This window comes from Misgurnus anguillicaudatus, chromosome 22 (assembly GCF_027580225.2).
Source record: "Misgurnus anguillicaudatus chromosome 22, ASM2758022v2, whole genome shotgun sequence".
Taxonomy (NCBI): Eukaryota; Metazoa; Chordata; class Actinopteri; order Cypriniformes; family Cobitidae; genus Misgurnus; species Misgurnus anguillicaudatus.
The window spans coordinates 35,080,620-35,104,331 of NC_073358.2; the positions used below are offsets into that span (position 1 = coordinate 35,080,620).

General features: G+C 37.4%; 2 protein-coding genes and 1 pseudogene across 4 annotated transcripts in view; all 3 read left to right on the forward strand.

Annotated features, from left to right (window-relative positions):
* The first annotated feature begins 422 nt into the window (after positions 1-422).
* On the forward strand, positions 423-2,465 carry LOC129439349 (leukotriene B4 receptor 1-like; annotated as a pseudogene).
* Positions 2,466-8,335: 5,870 nt separating this feature from the next.
* Positions 8,336-10,525, forward strand: LOC129439348 (leukotriene B4 receptor 1-like). Its single transcript, XM_055197971.2, has one exon. It carries the CDS (start codon positions 8,591-8,593, stop codon positions 9,578-9,580), a length of 990 nt encoding a protein of 329 aa, XP_055053946.2. The 5' UTR covers positions 8,336-8,590; the 3' UTR covers positions 9,581-10,525.
* A 158-nt stretch (positions 10,526-10,683) lies between these two features.
* The window catches only part of nsmfb (NMDA receptor synaptonuclear signaling and neuronal migration factor b), a 37,808-nt gene continuing 24,779 nt past the window's right edge, over positions 10,684-23,712 (forward strand). Inside the window, exons 1-4 of one of the 3 annotated variants that reach the window (XM_055199234.2) lie at positions 10,684-11,165; positions 19,986-20,042; positions 20,369-21,028; positions 21,122-21,194. In XM_055199234.2, the coding sequence (XP_055055209.1) occupies positions 11,132-11,165; positions 19,986-20,042; positions 20,369-21,028; positions 21,122-21,194 (824 nt within the window). In that variant the 5' untranslated portion in view covers positions 10,684-11,131. Of the gene's footprint in view, positions 11,166-19,980; positions 20,043-20,368; positions 21,029-21,121; positions 21,195-23,712 lie in introns of all 3 variants that reach the window. The other 2 variants (XM_055199232.2, XM_055199235.2) reach the window with 2 other exon arrangements.

Consider the following 23,712-nt stretch of genomic DNA (forward strand, 5'->3'; position numbering starts at 1 on the left):
GCCATACTTTTTAAAGGCAGTTATGCATATTTGTGAATGCTGTCATATGTCATACGTATAAAAATGTACTAACATTAATCATTTAGCCTACAAACACTTTCATACTTTTGCTCATGCTTTTACGGTGTGTACAATGTGAACCTGTGATGTATTTCCTGTATGATATTTCTTGGGTGTGTACCTGCTACCAAGTTTTCAATAATAAATTACCTATAAAAATTTGGTCTATTTTAGGTGAATATGACCTTAACATGAACCAGACCAACACATTAGATGCATATCCAACAGCCCAGTTTTGAACACTATATTCATTTGTGTTTTGTATGTTTAGTATATAAGAGCACATTTTTTTCAGTGTGGGATTTACTGGGGGAACTGCTCGATCCCTCTTCAAAAACATCAAAATCTAGATGCATTCTTTTAATGCATTTATCGCACATGAAGCAACAGTACAGCATTTACATGAAAAGCCTAATATATAATATAGCATGTAAAGTGCTATAAACTTTTTTTTTCTCATACAATATTAGTTAGGTGCCCCCACATTTACCACTTCTTACATTGCATGTTTAGTCAAGATTCAAAATGATTTGTTGTCAGACCATAGTTCACTTCCTGAGACTACTTCCTCATGCAGTGCCCGCTAAGCACACCTCAAATTTCATATTCACATCAGCCACTGTGAGATGATGGAGAACATGAATGTTTCCAACAATTCTCTTGTTGGCCATACTTCAGTGGGTATGTTAGTGTCCAGCTCCGTTTTGGGAATGTGCTGTGTGCTGGGTGTACCGGGTAATGTAGCAGTGCTGGTAATGCTTGCCCCACATTTAAAGGAGGACAGCATCACTCCAAAACTGATGATGAGTCTGGCCGTCTCTGATCTGCTGAGTCTGATTTCCCTGCCTATGTGGATCTACGCTCTACTGAACGGCTGGATTTTTGGCCACGGTCTGTGCAAGTTCTTGTCCTGTGTAGTGTACTGGAGCTTGTACAGTAGCGTGCTTTGCGTCACCTTGATGAGCGTGCAGAGATACATACAGGTTCTGTATCCACAGCGGTGGGCTAAGCTTGGAAGAAGTGGACATTATGGGCTCATTTGTGGGATTTGGACATTAAGTAGCATTTTTGCTTCGTATGCTCTTGTTTATCGAATGGTTAAGAAGACTGATGGGAAGTTACACTGCTACCAATCCTACAGAGACAATCAAGAAAAAACAGCTATTTTACTTTTAGAGACTATTGTAATGTTCTTTGTACCTCTCTTAAGTCTTCTCTGCTTCTACCTTCGACTTCATCGACGGATACGTCAATCATCTTTCAGCAGTAACAGGTTGACAAAACTGGTGGTCAGAATTATAGTGACTTTCTTTATTTTCAGCACCCCATGTATGATTAACAATGTAGTCCAAATAGCAGTGCCAAAAAAATTAGAAGTAAGCAACAATGTTACTGGGGCTCTTTTCTTCATCAACAGTTGTGTTAACCCCTTCCTTTATGCCTTTTCAGCTCGAATGCTACAAAGCCAAAGACAGCATTCAGACCAGGCACATGCCTCAGAATAAAACTATGTAACATATTCTCATTGCAATTATGGTCAGTGCACTTGGGTTTAGTTTCTGTAAAATGAGGATCTGTCTTTAAAGGGGCCATTTGTAAGAATTGAGGTAAAAGATTTTTAAAAATGAGCTACACGCATCAAAAGAATGAGAAGAAACAACATTTACCACTACCCCAACAATTCGCTGCAGGGAAAAAACGCGCTCGGAATCACAAATAAAATCTGATAAATACAGGAACCCAACCAGAGTAAATACTGGCACTGCTTTTCATCGCTGGAGGCAACTAATGGACATGAAAGAAATCAGGTTTGACTCCGAAATAACAACATTTCTTTTCAGTTGGTAAGAAAGATGCAGTTAGTATTTCGCTAGAACTTCACTTATACAGTAATAGGCCTGCGATAATCTATGCTCAGCTTGTACATGAACTACGGCTTTGTGCAGTAAATGTGGCTCCATCAGCCTTAGCTGTTAGCGTTTAATAGTTAGCTCTACCCACAGATCCGATCCGGTTTTCACCTGTTATCTACCAAGCTGATGCTAAAATGTAACATTAGCTAAGAAGCTTGAAATGCCTTCGATGATAATGAACACCAAATGGACACACGAAACGTATACGGAAAACATTGCAATGTTAATGAGACCGAATGTTTTTTTTTTTTGGTGACTAATGATAACTTACTTAGTTGCTAATGTAACTCAAACTTGATATATGCTGCTAAATTAGCAGCTGCTAAATTAAAATAGACCAACTCACTTTCTGGAGGTATACTGCCACCATCTTTTTGGAGTGTGGAGTATGAATAGATTTTTTTTTTGGCGGATATTTAAAATGGCCCCTTTAATACTTGATTTTTTTTAAGTCTTCATTTTTTTTTACATATTTTTCGTGTTATGCTATTTAAAGGCCATGATGTTTGAAAGCCAATGTTGATATTTGAAATCACCTAAACAAAAACGCCCCTACCCCAATAGAATCTGGACCTTCTGTTGATAGACCCGCCCCACACATACGCAACCCGGCATTTGATTTGATTTGATTGGCTATAAGTGTGTTTTGGTAGTCGGACCGTCTTCTTTTCCAAAGCGTTTTTCAAATATCGTGGACTCCGCCTTTAACAGATTATGTGTCATTTTAACACATTGTTTGTCATTTTAACACATATGTCATTTTGTGTTAAATAAAAGTGACAACACAAGTAATGTGTGTATTTTGGGACACCGCATTTAGGGTGTTGTCCCAAAACTAACACTGATTGTGTTGTTTTTAACACATGCGTTATAAGAGTGTATGTGACTACTGGAAGGCTCAAAAGTATTGTATATGTTTCCATTTGTATTTTAATTCAAATATATTTTTGTAGTTCCTTTCACAGTTTTGCATTGTTTTAAAGCAGCTATACAGTAAATGCATAAACAGTAAAGATTAACAAAAATTACACTCTTAGGACGCATTTGTTAAAAAACACACATTAGTATTGATTATGGAACAACACACTAAATGCGTTGTCCCAGAATCCACCCATTATTGAAGCAACATATTTTGTGTTACTTTTAACACAACTTGTGTTTTATTTTAACACAACATCAACACAAAAGGACACACAGTGTGTTAAAATGAAACATTATGTGTTAAAAGCTTAACACAAAAAAGATGTGTAAAAAATTAACACATTCTTTCTAAGAGTGTAAACTTTTCTAAGAATGCAAACATTTACCATGAAAGTAAAATTTACCATTGAAGCCTCCTTTGTTTGTAAGTTGCTTTGCATGTAAATGTATGTACAGTACACTTCTCTTGCTCTGCTGACCTCAACTCTTATTAGCAGAAGCAATCTTTTGTATTATCTAATGCTGTTTTACTTTTCAAGAAATTAAAGCCTAATTTTTCTTGGTGGAAATATTTAAGTCTCATAGTGTCTTTTTTAACAGCACATGGTGGGACCCTACACTCTACAGTACAGAAGGCTTAAAACTCAGTTGTTTTTTTTGCTCAATTTATATTTTCTTATGGCATGGGGGATAGACTCTCGGGGATGTAACAGGCAGTGCTTTAAGTGGCCCAAAAGAAGTGCCGGTACTCTATTTTTTTTTTTTTTTTTTTTGCTGACTCGACTCCTATATTGAAGGGGTTTTATATTTAGCAGTAAAAAGACGACCTTTTAAAAAATAATTAATACTTTTATAAATTTGTGGATTTGCTTGAGCAAGAAATAGCTACTGAACATAAATAAAATGTGCAAAAGGATTTTGAAAAAATACCATTAGAAAGAGCTACTGTAGAAAGAGTTTTTGAACATAAATAAAATGTGCAAAAGGTAGATATGTGAGTAAAATTTTCAGCATGGTTAAATGCTAAAACTAGTGGTTCAGATAGAAAAAGCTTGAAAAAAAACTTTAAAATGACACCAAGACCATGTCTGTGGGGTCAAGAATAACAAAATACTGGCCATTTGAAACTCTTATTAAAGTCATTTATTTTGTCCTGTTGTTTTCCATTTTGCGGGTGGTAAAACTACTGTGCACGTCGTTCAAATTCATTGAAATTTCGTTTACTTTTAGTTTAGCAATTAAACTAAATGTATATTACAATTTCAAGAATGTTTTCTGCACATCGCCTGAGGAAATCCGAAGTTGCGTCGAGGGGAACCAAACTGAAAGCCGCGACAGCGGAGATTATCACGTACCTACAAGGCTTGCGTCTGACCTGCAGCTATCATTCTGGCTTGGTGGGATGTCAGCGAGTCTGATTCTGACGGCGTTCTTTTACTACTCAGAGTCTAAAACAAGGAGGGCATATTACGTGTTCATTGTATTTTCATTTTAACCGAGCAGCTATGGTTGCGCGTTTCACACACAAACACACACCTCTCCAGAGCACGTTGACACTGACTGAAGGACGCATGCGCTTTTAACTTGTAAACGCAAGGGTGTATGGGTAATGTAGTCTCTGCTCTCGGTGGAACGAATTAGGAAGCGTACATTAAGGGCGCTCTGAAAAGCGGCAGCGCAGCCAAATGATTAAATTAAACCTCTGATTTTTAAACAGATGAGCGTTCCGGTACGCTAAAAGCACGTTCTGGGCGCACGTAGAGGTGGTGGTACGCTCAAGAGCTATTTTTAGAAGTGGCGGTACTGAGTACCGGGGCGTTCCGGCCCACTTAAAGCACTGGTAACAGGGTTGTATTAACTCTCATAAGCCCCGATTTTCCTGTTTAAATCAAGGGTAGGTGGGGCTCAAAATGACCCCAGAAATTGATAAAAGTGATTACAAAAAATATATAAATTAAAGGGGACATATCCTGAAAATCTGACTTTTTCCATGTTTAATTGCTATAATTGTGTCTCCAGTGCTTCTATCAAGCTAGAAAATGTGAAAAAGATCAACGCAGTAGTTTTGGTAAACCATTCTCTGCAAGCATGTGAAAAAAGAGGTCATTGTAATTTGGCACCTATTGTGATGTCAGAATAGGATAATACCGCCCCCTTTATCTGCACTATCCAACCACGGCACAGCCATTTAGTGCAGAGAGAGAAAGAGAGAGAAAATAATTAACAGCACAACTGAGTTTCAATTGCAACAAACCACCATCATTGTGATCAGGGTTTGCACTTCATTTGCTCATTTGCATTTTAAATGGCACACCCAAAAACTGCACACTTTTGCTAAGACCTACAAAGTCGCAAATTAAACATGCTGTAATTAATTATCTGTGGGGTATTTTGAGCTAGAACTTCAATTATGCACCCTAGGGACCCCAAAGATTTAGTTAACAACTTTAAAAAATCTCATAATATGACCCCTTTAATAATATATCTTTTTCTTGTTTACTTACCATCTATACATTAATGTTGTGTTTTGGGAGTTATGAAGTACTTTTGTACCTGTTTACCTCTAAATTCCTCAACTACACCTAGCTTGCGTGTAAAATATCAAATTTCTATGAAAAATGTACATAAATTATGACTTAAATTGTTTTTAGATATTGATCTAGATGTTATGTGTTGAATTCGGCCATCTGCTGGTAAGAAAAAACATAAACAATTACAGTTTAGGAAATAAATCATTTTGACCAGCAGAGGTCCATAAAGGCCCATTCATTTCACTGGATGTGGCCAACTGCCCACATCACTACTTTAGTGATACATTTTGTGAATTCTTGTATATAAACATAAGAAAGGACAATAAAAATAAATATTTTTCAAATAGCAGATTTTTTTGTAGTTTTTGATGCATTTTGAAATGTCTGTTTTTACAAAATGCCCCAGACATTTGACAGAATGTAAGTGGGTTGGTATATGTGGTTTACAGGGACATGAATAGTGTATGTTTCACTCTAAAAACAAACGGTGCTATATAGCACCAAAAGTGGTTCTTTGCTCGTAATCACAGAAGAACCGCCTTCAGTGCCACATAGCACCGGCGAAGCACCAGCGAAGCACCGGTGCAGAACCACATAGTGCCATGTAGAACCATATTTGGTGCTATAGTGGTTCTATATGGCCCCTATATGGTTCTACACAGGTGCTTCACCGGTGCTATATGGCACTAAAAACGGTTCTTCTATGATTACGATCCAAAGCAACAGTTTTGGTTCTATATAGCACCGTTTGTTTTTTTAGAGTGTATAAACATGGTTTACGGTGACATAGGAAGTGTCCCCATAAACTGAACAGCTAAAAAAACATACTAAATGGTACTTTTTCAAAGATTTAAGACTGCCAACAAGTGTTTGTGACGTTGGGGTTTTGGACTGGGGTATGTTAGAGGAATAGAATTTGTACAGTATAAAATGCATTGTGTCTATGGAATCGTCCCTGTAAACCACATATGCCAACGTGTGTGTGTGTGTGTGTGTGTGTGTGTGTGTGTGTGTGTGTGTGTGTGTGTGTGTGTGTGTGTGTGTGTGTGTGTGTGAGATTGAGCATGTCTTTTCTATATTGCATTTGTGCTCTAGTACCAGGCCTTCTTTTCTGTGTTGAAATTTTCAGATTTACTCTGGATGCATTGATTTTTTTTTTTGACAAATAATAAAAAAAATTGCCTTTCCCATTCATTTTCAATTGGGGTCATTTTGACCCCCAAGGTCCTCTTTTGTAAAATAATTCACGTTTTCAGAACGACCAAATCAAGACTTTTTATATGAACATTGATAGATAATGTAGAAAAGTCACAAAATCTTATTCCACTGAAATGAAGGGGACCATTTTTCACTAAAGAAAAGTGGCTTGGGGTCATTTTAACCCCAATGGACTTATAAGGGTTAAGGGAAGATCTGTTTATAATTTCTATTGCACTGTAAAAAGTGAAAGCTACTCTATTTAAAAAATACTTACTTCAATTGGTAGCACACAAATATTTAAACATTTTCAACTTAATTTTTCCAATTAAAATAAAAAAAAATTAGGTGGAAAGGAACCCCCTCAAATTTGTTGTTTTAGTGAAGAATTTTGATCCAACATTTTACAGTGTAATTTCTGCTTCATCCCAGTTCTAAGCTTCTGGTTCGTCCTTTTCAAATGTAATGACATTGTTTATAAGAATTATGTATAAACTATTATTTATATTGATATTACTTTCTATACTCTCAGAATAAAGGTACATGAAGGTACAAAAGTGGTCACTTGGGCGGGACCTTTTTAAAAAGTACACTTTTGTACCTAAAAGGTACGTGGTACCTCTAGGGCCAGTTTCCTGGACAGGGTTTAGATTAATCCAGGACAAGGCCTAGTTATATTAGGACATTTAAGTGTTTTTTTTTACAAAGAAACCTTACAAAAAACCATACTGGTGTGCATCTTGAGACAAAACAATGGCACTGATATATGTTAAGATATATCAGTGCAAGATGTTTTAAAATTAAGGCAGCTCAAACATGCATTTTAGTCAGGGACTAGGATATGCCCTGTACGGGAAACTGCCCCCTAGGTTACATGCTGGGAGATACATGGTACCTTTGTACTGAAAAAAAGGTATTTAAAAAGGGCCTTTTTAAATACCGTCACAATGACAAAAACATACAATTTTTGCACCTTTTTTCTGAGATTGTCTTGACAAATTTAGTTGTGAAATTTATTATATTGGTTTAAAAGTAAATAAATAAATTAAATTGTTATTTTAATGATAAAACTCAATAAATGTTCGAACAAACGTTGCACGCACAGTTCTGACTTTCTGTGTCAAACCCCATTTTAGCCAATACAGTCAGACATCTGAAGACAGACAGACAGAAAGAAACTGCATTTCTATTTGGCATCACTCACTACAGCGTAAGTGAACTCCATGCATTGTCAGTAAGCGCCCCCTGTTTGCGTGATTTCAGTAGTGTCTCATTGTGACCCAATACAGCATTACTACCCAAAATGTTGTCACCAATTTTAGTTTTACATTTTTGATTAGTATATAGTTGACAACTTTACAACAAGTTGAAATTATTAAATTAAATTTGAAACAAAAACTTATGTTGATAGGAATTGTTTTACAGTGTAGATCCAGACCTCTTAATCCAGATGTGCCCAAAATGCACGACATAAGCTGGCTTTATATGCATAGGCTCCTGTTGTCTTTACGGGTAACATGTACTTCAGCACCAGGCTAGGTTTTTACAGTTTTCTGTTTTAGATAACCACTCTCTTGTAGCATCATCCCTCTCTAGACAGTCATATTAGCATGATGTATTAGACTCCACATGTGCAATATGCATAGAATGCATGACAACACTACAGGGACAAAACTATTTTTTTCCTGCATAAAATAAACATCATCCTGACATCAAGTAAAATATATTTCTTGGGGTTCGGAATTAAATGTTTTAAATGTAAAGCTCTTGATGCAATGCTCTTGTAAGCTTACCCCAACATGAACCAGACCAACAGAGCAGATGCGTATTTAACAGCGAGTGTGTTGTAGTTGCTAAAGGGGTGTCTGTTCAGTTTTTCGCACTACTCTATTATTACAATGCATTTCCTTTGTATATTTTAACTTCTGTGTTTTAGACACTGTATTTTGCATACTCATTTAAATAGACATGTGGCACCAAACTAAGGTCAGTTTCCTCAAAGTACTTCCTTATCCATCGCTAAGCAGACCTCAACTTCATATTCACATCAGCAGCTGTGAGATGACAATGGAGAACATGAATGTTTCCAACAGTTCACATGTTGGCCATACTTCAGTGGGTATGTTAGTGTCCAGCTCCATTTTGGGAATGTGCTGTGTGCTGGGTGTACCGGGTAATGTAGCAGTGTTGGTAATGCTTGCCAGAAATTTAAAGGAGGGCAGCATCACTCCAAAACTGATGATGAGTCTGGCCGTCTCTGATCTGCTGAGTCTGATTTCACTGCCTGTGTGGATCTACTCTCTACTATACGGCTGGATTTTTGGCCACGGTCTGTGCAAGTTCTTGTCCTATTTAGTGTACTGGAGTTTGTACAGTAGCGTGCTTTGCATCACCTTGATGAGCGTGCAGAGATACATACAGGTGCTGTATCCACAGCGATGGGCTAAGCTTGGAAGAAGTGGACATAATGGGCTCATTTGTGGGATTTGGACATTAGGTAGCCTTTTTGCTTCCTATGCTCTTGTTTACCGAACGGTTAAAAAGACTAATGAGAACCTTGTACTCTGCTCTCCGTCTTTTAGAGACAATCAAGAAAAAATTGCTATCTTACTTTTAGAGACTGTTGTGTTATTCTTTGTGCCTTTCTTAAGCCTTCTTTGCTTCTACCTACGACTTTATCAAAGGATACGTCAATCATCTTTCAGCATTAACAAGTTCTCAAAAATGGTGGTCAGAATTATTGTGACTTTTTTTATTTTCAGCACCCCATGCATGATTATCAATGTAGTTCAAATGGCAGTGACTAAGGAATTAGAAGATGGCACAAATGTACTTGGGGCTCTTTTCTTTATCAACAGTTGCGTGAACCCCTTCCTTTATGCCTTTCCAGCTGGAACGCCACCATGCAGAACGAGACAGCATTCTTCAGACCAGGCACTTACGGACACAACAGAATAAAACTATATATTGTAAGTGCAGCTAGGCACAATGCACCAATGTTTAGTCTGTAAAATGAGCATCTGTTTTTAATCATATTTGACTATAAGGCTATACTGCTTGATTATTATAAGAAGGCTCAAGAGTATTGTGTTACCACTTTTTAATGTCTATTCTAACAAAAGTACTTGTTGTATAAATGTCCTCAAGTCAATATCAAATGTATCACATTGTGTGTATTTTCCTCGTATGTCTTTGTGTACTTGTTTCATTTCATCAGAATATTAGAATGATCAGCTAAATATGGTAAGGATGGTTAAGATAAACAGTAACTGCTTGTTTACAGAAGTCTGACTCTTTAAAAATTGAAGGTTGTAGAACGACCTTTTCAGATTCTCTTAAACAAGCAGGGGAACTTTGCTATTTTCAAGGCAGTTTACCATTGTTTAACTGTTATCCTGTTTTGCCTTTGTTTTTAACCGTTTAAAAAATGATAATGTTGTTAATCTCTCTCCAGTTGTAACTCTCTATTTGTTAATAATAGGCTAACTAATAACAAAGCATTTGTAGGTCGCTTTGCATAAAAGCATAGCACTCTTTGCATAAAAGTACAGCACTCTTGCTCTACTGACCTTAGCTCTTAAAAGCAGTGACATAATAAAAATAAATTCTTATTTTAAAGTAAATATAGCAGCAGTGATATATTGTACAGTATTATCCAAAGCTGTTTCACTTAGTTTTAAATCACTAAATTAAAGGCAATTTTTCTTGGTGGATATATTAAAGTCTTATATTTATTCAACAACACGTGGTGGGACCCCAACTCTACCTACAGAACTGTATGATTTTTATTATTTATCAAATTTTTATCATTTAGGCTAATTGTAATTTATTGTCCTATATTTAAGGCAGTTAAAGATTTATATGAATTTTAAAACATTTCTATATATAATTATTATCATTATCATATTTTTGTAATACAGTGCCCTGTTTTTAATCAGTATATAAATTGCAGGCTACTGAAAAAAAGAAACCTAAAATATTTTTCAGTTTTCTTATTAATTTCTCCACTTTTAGGCCGACACCAAAGTATGGGATTAGCAACATTGTTCCTTATATGGACCTAGTTTCCGTTATGTCCAGTGTCCCTTTATCAAGATAAACAGGGAGTACGATGAAGTGTGTGCGTTTGTGCGTGCGCGCGCGCGTGCGTGTGTGTGATAGTGAAGGGGAGTGAGGAGACGCTCACAGGCAAATGCTGGCAGATTTTTTTCTTCACTGTGCTGTGAAGAACTAGCTGAAACTCACACTTCATGTAGTAACACTGTGTTACTGTTATCTCATCCCTAACCATGAGGAGCAATCGGAGCACCATCTAGCCTAGACCCCGTCTATCAGTTTACCTCAGGAACGAGAGAGTTGGCGATACATCTCCATTCTGCGGATGATTCGTTTGCGTTCTGCATTTCTCTTCTCCATTGCAGATGTGACGGGTGGGATGAGTGATTTTACATCTCGTTGGTTTCCACTGCAGCATGGGAACTGCCGTGTCCAAGAAGAAGAATTTGAGGAATGATGCGATTTCTTCTGTTGCCGCAAAAGTTAGGTGAGTGTCTGCAGCGACGCAGACTTGAGCTGCTGTACCATTCGGATATGCGACACGAGCGTCGTTTATCTTGACTTCTCATAACTACAAATAACTTCCGGTGCAGTGTACTTCTTTACTAAAACTAGTCTACTTTTAAAGACTTTTCAAATTAAAATGCTGTTCTCGTGACAAACTCACGATTTATCCCCATATTGTGTAGAAATCCTTTTTTTTTTCATGGGATGTGTTTATTCTGAATTATTATTTTATTATTAAAATTATTATTATTCTACATATGATTAATATTAAATGATTTCGCAATTCGCAACGGTGGTAGTGTTATGAACACTGTTGGACAATTTCAGCCTATATATTTATTATATAATTAGTTCAGGGCTGCAGGTATTATTATTTTTTTTTCTGTTGTTTGTTAGGTGTTGATTTTTTTTTACCAATTTACCTATTTACTTTTTACCTTTCAATAGGTTTATTTATGACAGGTACACTACACTCTTAAAAATAAAGGTTATAAATAGTGCTCTTTGCATTGATGCTAATAACCTGAAGGTTTTAGTCAAAGGTTCCCATATTTTATCTTATTACAGTCTCTAGAATCTTCTTCCACTGCAGAGAACCTGTTGTGCAACAGAAAGGTTCAGATGGCACCATACAGCCTGACAAAGACCCTTTTAGTAATCTTTATTTTAAGAGCGAACATCACATGCTCATCATCACAGATGAGAATTTGTACAGGCGCTGACATGTATTGGGTATCGACATGTAAACCGTTCCGTGTTTGTTAGTTCAATTTTTTGTATATTTCCTCTTTAAATGTTAACATTTGAGAGTCTCTAATGAACCATTGAACTTAACTGAAAACACTGGGTAATTTTAAGCTTTGGCAACTGGCAATGTGTTTGGCACACATTCTCACTCCCAATTGCTATTTTAAATGTTAGATAGATGACAGGTTTATTTACATCCAATGAATGGACAGCGCAGGTTAAAGTGAATGTTTATTGGCCTCATGTGATCACATTACATTATTTGTTTCGATCTTCTCGCACTTATTTTTCCAATTACTGCATCCTCACTTATTCAAATCAGCCAATCATTCGCTTACCAACTCATTCGTTCAGTCGGTCAGTTTCACTCAGCTAAAATCACACTACTTTAACTTACTGATTCATAAGTTGACCTTTAACAAACTAAACCAACCAATTACTCACAATAATAACAAATCAGCTGTTGGCAAACTTTGGAGATATCCTGTGCATTGAACTTCTTACATTCGTCCTCACTTTATAATTTATCTTGAATGTGTGATGCTTGATAACTTTCATTAAATCTCAAAAAAAAAAAAATAATTTCACAGAATTATACAAGAGAAATGCTACTGTAGATGTGGTAAGTGTCCTCTCTGACTCTGCTGCTGATGTAATCTAGTTGTAATAGTTCTCTCAAGTGGGCTATGGTTGTGTAAGATTCATTTACTAGTTTAGATATAGACCGGACTGTACACAGACCTCAGGGGAGCTTGAAATGGCTTGGCTTGAAGTTGATGGACTCGGCGCTGTCATCAAAATTCATAGGACAATTTCTATTGTGAGCACGCGCAGGGTGGATGTTTGGGGACCTAAATGAATTTTGCATTTCTAATCTTGTAAAGTTAGGTTGGCATGAATGTGATCAGATAAAATGAAATGCAAATTTTGAAATCATGGCTGAGTGGAATTCGATATCTATACTACGTGAAAGGTTTGCTCATAGACCCCTTGTTTGGTGCGCCATGGAAAATTACACCAAAAACACAAAGTGCTCGAAGCTAGCTACCAGTTTGCTGAGTTGGTCAAAGCTGCGTGTGTCACAGTCATCAATTCCAGCCAGGATATCATTTGTGTTATGTGAATACTACATTTAATACAGTATAATATTCCAGTTTAACAAGTCATTAAAGCATTGCAAAACATTTGTGAAGATCTGTTAATGCTTACTGTATTGTGAAAGTGATGTGCCGTTTGATTTTTTTACTTATCAAAACTGCGACCTGGCAGAAAAAAGGTTGGGAAACACTGATATAGGGTATATAACACATATAACTGTGTTATACCTTTATTCATCTGATGATAGAAACAACATGTAGGAGTATTAAATCAAAGCTAAAGTGTAATACAAATAAATAGTAAAAAGCCTGCATAAATGAAATATTTATAAGAATTTGTAAGCAGTTTGTCTGCTTGCATGCTTTATTCACTATGGCACGTGAACTTTTGAAATAGCAATATATCTCACAATGAAATAAAAACCAAGTAGTGGGAAGTAAATGTATCTACTTCACATTCACACAAGAAAAATAAGCCAGAAAAATAGACTATTACCATTCACATTATTACTATATTAAGGAATGCATAAGAGTTACTTTAATAACAATAACTTTAAAATGTAGGAACAAAGCAGAAAACAACAGAATGTTATAAATAAATGGTTGTCATAAAAACATTTTTTAAGTGATTTATATAAATAACAGCCTGATCTCACGAATTTCCGTGGGATAGTCATGGAATTGTTTGCTAATTTTTCCGTGGCATTCTCACGGATCTCCACATTTTTCCGTGGCCCTGCCACGGACTGTCTTTTTCCGTGGCATTCTCGCGGATTGGTTGCTCAATTGTTTTGTCCTGTTTTCTTGCAGTTGTCGCTTCGGTTTAGGGTTAGATTTACATAAAATTACATCCTTACCCAAACCCAACTCTAACCCAACGCCAGGCGACAATTGTTTAAAGTTTAGAAAATATAAAAGATAAAGCAGAAAAAATAGTATAAACTAGTGATGCACCGATGTATCGGCCGCCGATATTTATCGGCCGATTTTTGATCAATTTGAAACCATCGGCATATCGGCAATAGCACAAGAAAGGCTTATACCGATTGTTTATTAATTAACTGCATAAAGAAATCCATTATATGTAAAAAAATAGTTAAAGTTTGTTAATAAAATTAATGCTGAATAGCAAAAACCACCTTTGAAGGTTGTCATGCTGTCTTATTATATTTGTTTGAGCTTAATTTGTGCCTCTCTTATTATGTTGGTCAGTTGAATGTTAATTAGATCCAATCCATGTTCAGTAAAAATTATTTAATGCAGAAATAAACTAGCTAAAAGACCAACTGTATAGTATTGTATACAAGTGTTTAATATCGGTATTGGCATCGGTATCGGCCAGAAGTTATCTGTTTAAATCGGTATCGGCCCAAAAAAATCCTATCGGTGCATCCCTAGTATAAACCAATACTTAAAGTGACATTCTAACGCAAACACCAAATCTTACCCTAAACCGAAGCGTCAATGGTTTGAAAATAGGAAAAAGCAGTAGAGTAACCAATCCGTGAGAATGCCACGGAAAAATTCCGTGACTATCCCACAGAACATTGTGAAATCAGCTTGATAAATAATCTTATAATCTAAATTGTTATTTATTAAACATGATATTTTCAAATAATATGCAACATTATTTCCCTTTTATCAGTTATAGTATCCTGAGTGTTATCTTCTCTAAATGGATTAGCTTTGGTGTAACAGTCATTATAAAGACTTAATAAGACTACGACATGTAGAACAGTGACCTGTTTTAATGACCGTTGATTTAAGGATCCTGTTCCTTTGCACTTTTTATCCTTATAGTTTTCTCTCATCTTAAGACAAGAACAGAAAGTGAGAACCAATGCAATGACAGCCCAAGCCAATTAAAATTCTGCAGTAAGTGGCTATACTGTAGGTCTATGAGCTGCCCACTGTCTCATAGTCTCATCTGTAAATGGTCTAATTCGATGATGAGACCACCTGCAGTTGTAATGGACGAAAGCCCAGATTGTGTGAAACCGTGAATGTAGCCTTTGTGAAATTTCTAACATGATGTTTGCCTGTCTGTGCTAGAATTAAACTTGTATTAGTCGTTAGGTTTTGTTTTTTACTGTACATTTAAGATATAAATGTCTTCCGTTATTATTGTCTAACCACTTTGCATGTACATTTAGTCATACTGCGTACTTAAATCTTATACTGTAGGTTTGCTGTTGTGTCATAGTTGGCTTTGCCCCATCTGTCAATCACAGGTTCTATCCAATTTAAAATCCTCCATTACACTGACAGATTTACAAAATGATCTGAAATGTGCAGCACAAACTGTGAAGGTCGGATTGATGTGAGACCTTATTAAAAATCATTGGGATCATTTGAAAAGCAATATACAGACACTCAGACGATACTCCACAGCTGAGAACAGAACAACATTTGGCAAACGTCACCCACTTTAGTTATAGACCATCTGGAATAATTTACTAAATGGAAAGGAATAGTAAAAGTATCTGTTCAGCTTTCTCTATTTACGGTGTCTGAACAGGCTAAGTCTTTTTAAAGGCATATTTGCATTTTTGCTCATTTTGAGTTTAACGACTCTCAAAAATGAAATGGACTATCTAGTAGATTTGGTCCGTTGTCATTTGAAGTGTTTGTAAGTGCAGCGTATTTAGAGACTTGCACAAGTGTTCGTAATAATGAGGTGATTTTAAAAACTGGATGCCAATGGCAGATGTTGTGAATTTTCAAGATGAATATGACTCAGTGTTTAGTTCGCACTACGAGCTTACATAAATGCTACTGTAGCTGACCGTAGGAACAGTATAAACACAAGTCAAAGGAACACAAAGTGTACAAGTTCGGCTTGAGAGACTATGAGGAGGAGGATGAGAGAGACTGCTAGAGGAAGGGGTCGAGTCTCACATACAGTATCCGGCTTAATGCACGCTCGGGAACAAACTGTACTTGCTTTTACCAAATTAGCCGAGTCTGTTGAAGTCACAGTCACCCAAGGCAAAAACACTCGTTCTGTAAATGTTTGTGGACAGACACGAAAACAGTCAAACCAACAGCTGTAGGGTGGAAATATTGTTTTGTTTTATGCACCATGCGGCTATCTTCACTGGGCTCACATTTAGCCTTGTGTTCAGTCATGCATGCATGTCTAAGTTTGTTTTATATTTTACAGTTGTATCCAAAATGACTTACTGTGGTATCGATCCCATGACCTTTCCTTTACAAGGATTGGCAGGAATTGTATGTTTTGTTACATCTGCTTGTATCTCTAATGTTACATTGCTCTTCTGAGTCACACTGTCTGCCTCTTCACCAGCAGTCCACAGCTTGGTTAAAGCATCTGCTTTGGTTAATGTGGTTAATACGCTTCTCTCCGTTCTCACATTCTCTCCCTCATTTGTGCCACTTTTGCCTTGTCCTGCTTTTCCTGTGTTTCTTCAACCCTTCTTACCCTTCCCCCTTTCTTTTTTGTCACATGGCTGAAAACATGTGAGATGCTCCCTGAAGTACACGATACACAGACGAAACAAGATGATGATGATGTGTCTGCAGAAAAAAAATGGCTGAGAGTAGATTTGACCTTAGTGTACTGTTTAAGTAATATTTTAATCTATTCCTTTTGTAACAATATAATTTCCATTTTGTGTATGTGAAGGTGGATCAAATGAGAAAGGGAGGGATGATGTTTGTGTGTGATTTGGGCCTGTGATACCCTACAGTGCTTCTCATTATGTATTATTCATGTTGTAATTCTGTCTGACTGAGCAGCTTTTGGTTGTTTTTAATCTGAGTCTACGATTTCTAGTTAAAGAAAAGAACAGTATGCTATCCTCATGTTAATTCAAGGTAATTGCTTGTGCCTTGCGCTTAAGTGGAAGGTATCATTGCAGAACAATCGAGTTTCAATGTGGCAAGCCAAAGGAACAAAGAAATCGAGGCAGTCCTTCAAAATTGACCTCATAGCGCCATCTAAACTTTGCGTCTCATTATAAAATGGCATTTGACCCTCGATATCAATCAAAATGCACAACCTGTTCTCACTCCCCAGGCGTCAAAATCTAAAACATGTTCAATCACCTTCAGCGTCAGTATGAAGACGCGAAGGGTGCACCTATGCGTCACTATATCGACGAAATGGGAACTCCGTTGCTTTCATGCTAATCCCTCAGCGTCGGATATAGACGAAAGGGCATCCCGCAAGGTGATGCCATCATGTTATGCGAAGTCAACGTATGCGAGGATCGGCAGGATAATGCCGCTTCTGGACGGTAATTACTCAATGTCTGTTCCAAATGTTTTATTATTGTCGCATGGGGTTGGGGTTAGAACGACTTTCTGTTTCATAAAATTACATCCTAACCCAAACCCAACTCTAACCCTAACCCCAAGCGACAATGGTTTAAAAATCAGAAGACAAAAAGTATAAACCAAAACAGACATCCTAACCCGAACTCTAACCCTAACCCCAAGCAACAATGGTTTAAAAATCAGAAGACAAAAAGTATAAACGAATACATAAACTGACATCCAAACCCGAACTCTAACCCCAACCCCAAGTGACAATGGTTTAAAAATAGAAAAAAATTGAGTAGTTACCGTCCAGAAGTGGCATGATCCTGTCGATCCTCACATACGTTGACGTTGCATGCCCTTTCGTCTATATCCGATGCTGAGGGATTAGCATGAAAGCAACGGAGTTTTCCATTTCGTCAATATAGTAACGTATAGGGGCACTATTCGCATCTTCATACTGACTCTGAAGGCGTTTGAACATGCTTCAGATTTTGATGCCTTGGGAAGTGAGAATGTGTTGCAATGCAGGGTTGTTTATACGTAATGTGTGAACTTTTTACACAGTCCCTTACTGACCTTTTTTGTCTTAAATGCGCAAAATGTAAGCCCTACCTTTACATTTATGCATTCGGAATACCGCTTCATGGCATAAAGGTGAAAGTTTTGGGAGGCAGTAATTTAGTACACATTCTTATGGTTTAAATTTATGGTTTGTAGGATTTCTTTAAGCAATTTTAAGGGGTAGTTTAGGTTTTAAAGTGCACCTTTTTCATTGCCAAAAAACAATGTTATTTTGAATATTTGGTATAATACAATGTGTTTGTGTGGTTTATAAAGCTAATCTTTATGTTGTTATTGGCCTGAATACCTCTGACGTCAGCCGGAAATGTGACGCTCCTTACCATGTTTGAAAGATTTGCTCACAATGCAATACTAACAGGAGTTAACTTCCGAATCACTTGTTGTCCAAGAAAAGTGATTTACGTTGGAGACTATAACTTGCGTCATCATTTACTTTGGGGTTTGTACCTTTTGCACATCGTTAACATGTACTAATACACACTTACACACCAAAGGAAATGTAACTATAGGAGCTTTTTACGTTACTCTAAAGGTCATATATATAAGGTGAAGTATTACTTTCCCTGATTCACTTCTCAAATCCTTTGCCCATTACTGGGTTTAACATTTACACTTGGTTCTCTATAACCGGCATACAGTGTTTTTTGTTTGGCCAATCACACTTAAAAACACTTTGTTGCTTCACCAAGCACTGTGGATTGAGTAAGCGGGAGTGATAACCCAGTGATGGGATGATTTCACTCTTACTATTTATTGGACGAGTTTGTTAAGTGCAAGAGAGAGAGAGAGCGAGAGAGAGAAGTAAATGCACCTGCTGGTTAGTATTTAATTATTCAGCGTGTCAGTGGAGGAAAGCATGGATACTGGAAGCTCAGATTAATGCATGGTTCTAGACAGGGAGTGGAGGCGAGCTTTAAAAAAAACTTACTGTGAATTTCACAATTTATGAGAGAGCTTGTGCATGCTACTAGAAGAAAGATTTGTGTAGGAAGGAATTATAATCATTAGTTAGGGATTAAAGATGAAGTGAGCGAAACAGGTTGGGTACTATTAGTCATTTGTACATGCTTGTTTGAGTACTCCCGTAGTGTATGACGTTAATTAGTCTGCATTAGGAGTGTTCTTGCTGGGCCACACAGGAGGGGGAATATCGGAAAATCATATCCATGGTTCATAAAGCCATGCCTTTGATAATGAAGTTTGACATCTTTTCAGATGCATTAATTATTGAAAATTAACTTTTTTTTATTTTCAACACTAAAACCACATACTGCTTTTTCAGAGCCATTTCTGTGAGACAAGCACATAAGCTCTTTTTTGGGGGGTTTTTTGGTTTAGATGAGAGAAAGGGCTAACAGAGTAATATAGGACACAGATTACTCTGAATTTGCCTTGTTATTGCTGACCACACATGCCTGCCATCATCAAGCTGTTTTTCCTTCTTTATTACCTGTTCTCCAAACTCGTCTTCCTGACTGATGTCTACCACCCTCTCTGTCTCCCTTTGTCCAACAGGGAGTCTTATAAGAACTGTGTTTTTATATCACAGGTGTTACGCCTGCCCGAATCCCCCACCCCCACCCCCAAATGACCCAAAACTGAAAGCCTCCCATATGCATTCAGATTTGATTTTCTGCTTTACACCTCATTACCCCTAGAAGTCATGAGATGGGGAGTTTTTCTTATTTTTCCCGAAAGCACATACGGGCATCTTGGCCCAGTTTAAATTGCTGCCTATATCCATATCTTACGACATTATGTCAATAATGGTTTGTCATTTTTGCTTGTAATGTGAGAATTGCGTTTTTATATAAAGCAACTCAGTACGTAATGTTCAGGTAAAATGATCAATTTATAAAGCATTACATTAGGCATAAATCATTCTGTCTGAAGGCATTGATGGAACGCTAGAAAAGCATTTTAACGTAATGGCCTGGTAATGTCTTTATATGGCGTGAGTCCACCACTACGTGAGCTGTTTGCAAGATAAGCATTACAAAAGTTTGTAAAACCAAAAGTTTGTTCAGACCCAGAAACGTCCGAAAGGAGCAGATTTGATTTGTTTTTCTGTTTGTCTCTCTGCAGAGCAGCCCGTGCATTTGGAGAATACCTTTCTCACACGCACCCTGAGAACCGCAACGGATCAGGTTAGGTCCATTTCACCTCCATTTTATTTCTTTTCGTAAGGCTCTTGAGTGTTTTATCACTTACAGTAGTAAAGCAGTTTTAGTTTGACATTCATTCCACCTCATACCACTCACTCGTATTTTTTTGTCGTCTGCCATTTTAGATTTTACCCTTCTCAACCCCAGCCCTTCACAGGCCAGCTTTATATAATTGCTCATTAGATAAGAGCTTTATTGCCAGTTTACTGTTTGCCCTCCTGTTCCCAAGCCTCAATGGATGAGACACACAAAAAACAATGTGTTTCTCTTGTTTCTTTTTGTCTTTCTCTTACTCTCTCCTTCTCCAGACCATTTGCTTTCTGACACCTTCACTGGTCAAGACACGGACTCTCCAGACATCAGCCGACTAAACAACAACAACAGCCTCCAGCCGTACTCTCATCACACTCTCATAGTTAAACCCCTTCAAGAAAAGCCAGGTAGCCACCCCACCGCTCTTTCTACTACCTCCAAGCGTCGTCTCTTCACAGAACGCAGTCTTTCTTCTGAGGACCAGCCGAGGAGGTGCACAGAGAACTCGTTGAAACCAGCACGCGTCTACACTATTACCAGAGAGCGAGATATGCTTGGCGGAAAGGGAACCGAGGAGAGCTTGGAACTGGAAGTGTTAAAGAGAACCGGCGAGCCATCGCGTACCAACGCTCCTTCTAACATACGTGGCAGCCATCAACGTGGAAACAATAGCCACAACCATCAACATCACTCTGGACACGCCCCTCTGACGCAACCATTGCAGAGCTCAGGGAGCGCCCATAACATCCGAGACTGGGGATCTAGGCGGAGCAGGTCAAGGGAGGACTGCACCCCAGATTGTGTGGCCTGCATTCGACCACACTGCCAGAGCCAGCGTTCTTTGGACCTTGAGACCTCAACACATGACGGTGGCAAGCATCACAAGAAGCTGGAGAGGATGTACAGTGAGGACAGAGGGTCATCTGAGGACAGAGGTGAGGATGTAGCGATGGAAGAATTGTCATCGCCGAATGGTAGTTTCATCGTGAGATTCATGCCTCATGTCTCTCATCTCTTTTTGTTCGCAGAGGATCATGCCAACAGTTGGTTCCCTAAAGAAAACATGTTCAGCTTCCAGACTGCGACCACCACAATGCAAGCGTGAGTACACTTGGGAATCCATGACTTCACAGCTTTTCTTCAGGTTTTTATGGAGGAGGGATGGTATATATGGCAGACTTGTCGCTTAAGTTGTCTTTATGCATGCATGTGGGAGCAAATGTGGTATTATTTTTCATATTTCTATTTTCCAATATCTTTCTTTTCTTTTTATCTTTGTTTCATTTTCTCTTTTTTTATATTTGTCTTTTTTGTCTTTTCCTGATTTATAATTTTGTTTTTTTCTCTGTCTTTTCTGCTTTTCTCTCTTTTTTATGCCCGCTTCACACTACAGGATCTTTTTATCTGTTAAGATAGTCATCGTGTTAAACTAAGCGATTTTGACTCCTTAAAATCTTGAGGTGGCTTTATTTCTCTTTTTTGTCCTCTTTCTTTTTCTGTCCCCTTCTCTTTCATCTTTTTGGATTTTTTTTTCTTTATCCTTTTCCTCTAATTTCTTTGTTAGTTTTTGCCAAGGCTTTGAACCGGTTCATGGAACGAAAACCAAAAACTTTTGATGTTTTGTAAGGAACAGAAATGAAACCAGAAACTTTCCAAAAATATATGTTCCGGAACAGAATTGTTTATTTAAAATAAATGTTAACCGGTTAATACCGTTATTTTTTTATATATAAGTTCACTTCCAGTCGTTGTTGACTCATCAAAGAAATGAGAAGCTTGCCACCAGCAAGTAGCTTAGCCTATTCAAGCCCAAGTCTCTAATGCTTAATCATAAGAGGTAAATATTGTAGGCTACCAAGTATCTCAAGATGTTTTTTTTTAATACTAATTAGTGGTGTAACGGATCACAGTTGATCCGTGATCCGTACAGATCTATCGTGCTATCATGCGATTCGCTGATTAATACGCAAATTTAAATAGGGTGAAAGTTGATTATTTGCACGTGTTTCAAAGGCTTGCAAATGTTAACACAGTGATTTTAAACTATTTCACCACAGAAAGGGGCTAAAGTGAGCAATTTTCTATACGCACACGCGGTTGAATGTATAAATTTGAGAGAAAGTTGCGCTACTGTGTCTCATACTGTAGTACATTAAAATAAATTTGGCAATTAAAGCACTGAAAAACAAAGTAATTTTCACGTAATGTGGAGTGACTGTTTATGCTGCATCTTCTTCCCGAAGTGCCGTTTGGAATTCGTCCTTTCGTCGTCCGTCTGTGTGTGTTTAAGTGCACTCAAAAGTGCATACATGAAGAGATGCGTTTCAAATAGCAAGCGAACAATCTTTCTGTTCTTGACAGGACATATACAAACAAAATGATCTCGAAATACCACAGTATTCTTTTTTCTAATAAAAACATTTGTTTAAGTTGTTAGCTAATAAATGACAAGCAGAAGTTGTCCTTGTCTTTATTCATGTATAATGCTGAAACATATGTAGGCATGTCAGAATTACAGTTATCAGGGTTCCCACGTGTCCTTGAAATCCTTAAAAGTTTGTGAATCTGGGGAAAAAAATTCAAATACAGGTCATTGAAAGTGCTCGAATCTATTTTATACAAGAAGTTTTTGTAGAAGTTTTTTTTAGAAAAAAATCCATATTATTCCCTGTCTAGTGTAGGATAATATCATAAAAATTCTAGCCTTTAAGCACACGTGCTAAACTGTTCGCTTTAAATGCTTATATCTTCTGTATGCCAATGTTGAAAAGCAAAAATGCTTTTTTGCATAGTTGTGTTTGACACATGAAAACATCTCGGGTTACGTATGTAACTGTTGTTCCCTGAGAAGGGAACGAGGCGCTGCGTCTGCCTTGCCATACTTCCTGCGTCCCTGTAATGCCGTATTTGGCAATATTTTAGATAGTAATATACTTCCTGGCTCCTGCGTCACCCTGTCTTTGTCGTTAAGCTTCACCATTGTTTAAATTTGATATACACATTCAGACTCACCCCTGGAGGCGTCCCCAAAGTGTCACCGCAGTGACGCAGCAAGAGTTCCCTCGAAAGGGAACTGTAACAATATATCTTAAAAGGGAGCACATTGTAACCTTGCTCACACTTGAAATGTGTCTTCATATTTAGTACTTGAATTTGAGGGTATTGGACCTGGAAGTCCTTCAAAGGTCCTTGAATTTGAAGTTAACTAAGGTATAAGGTTAACTAAGGTATATAAGGCTACATAATGTAGCCTTTTTTAATGTTTGATGACAAGATGGAGACTTAAGGAAAATTATGTTGACTAATAATTTAAATTTAATGTCCTAATGATTAGCCTTCTTATTTGTATGTCCCACAGCTGACATGGAACGTTATTAACCATTTCGGGAACTTAATTTTTTTGTTCTAACCGGTTCAGGAATGTCAATTTTAGGGTTGAACCGAAAACCGGAAACGTTAAAATGCCGGAAAAGTTCGGAACAAACCAATTGGGAAAAAATCTGGTTCAAAGCCCTGGTTTTCTGCCTCTTTTTCTATTTCTTAATCTTTCCATTTTTCCTATCGCTTTCTCTCGCTGTCTTTCTCTTCAGTGTTTCATTCAGGCTTCATTATTCATTGT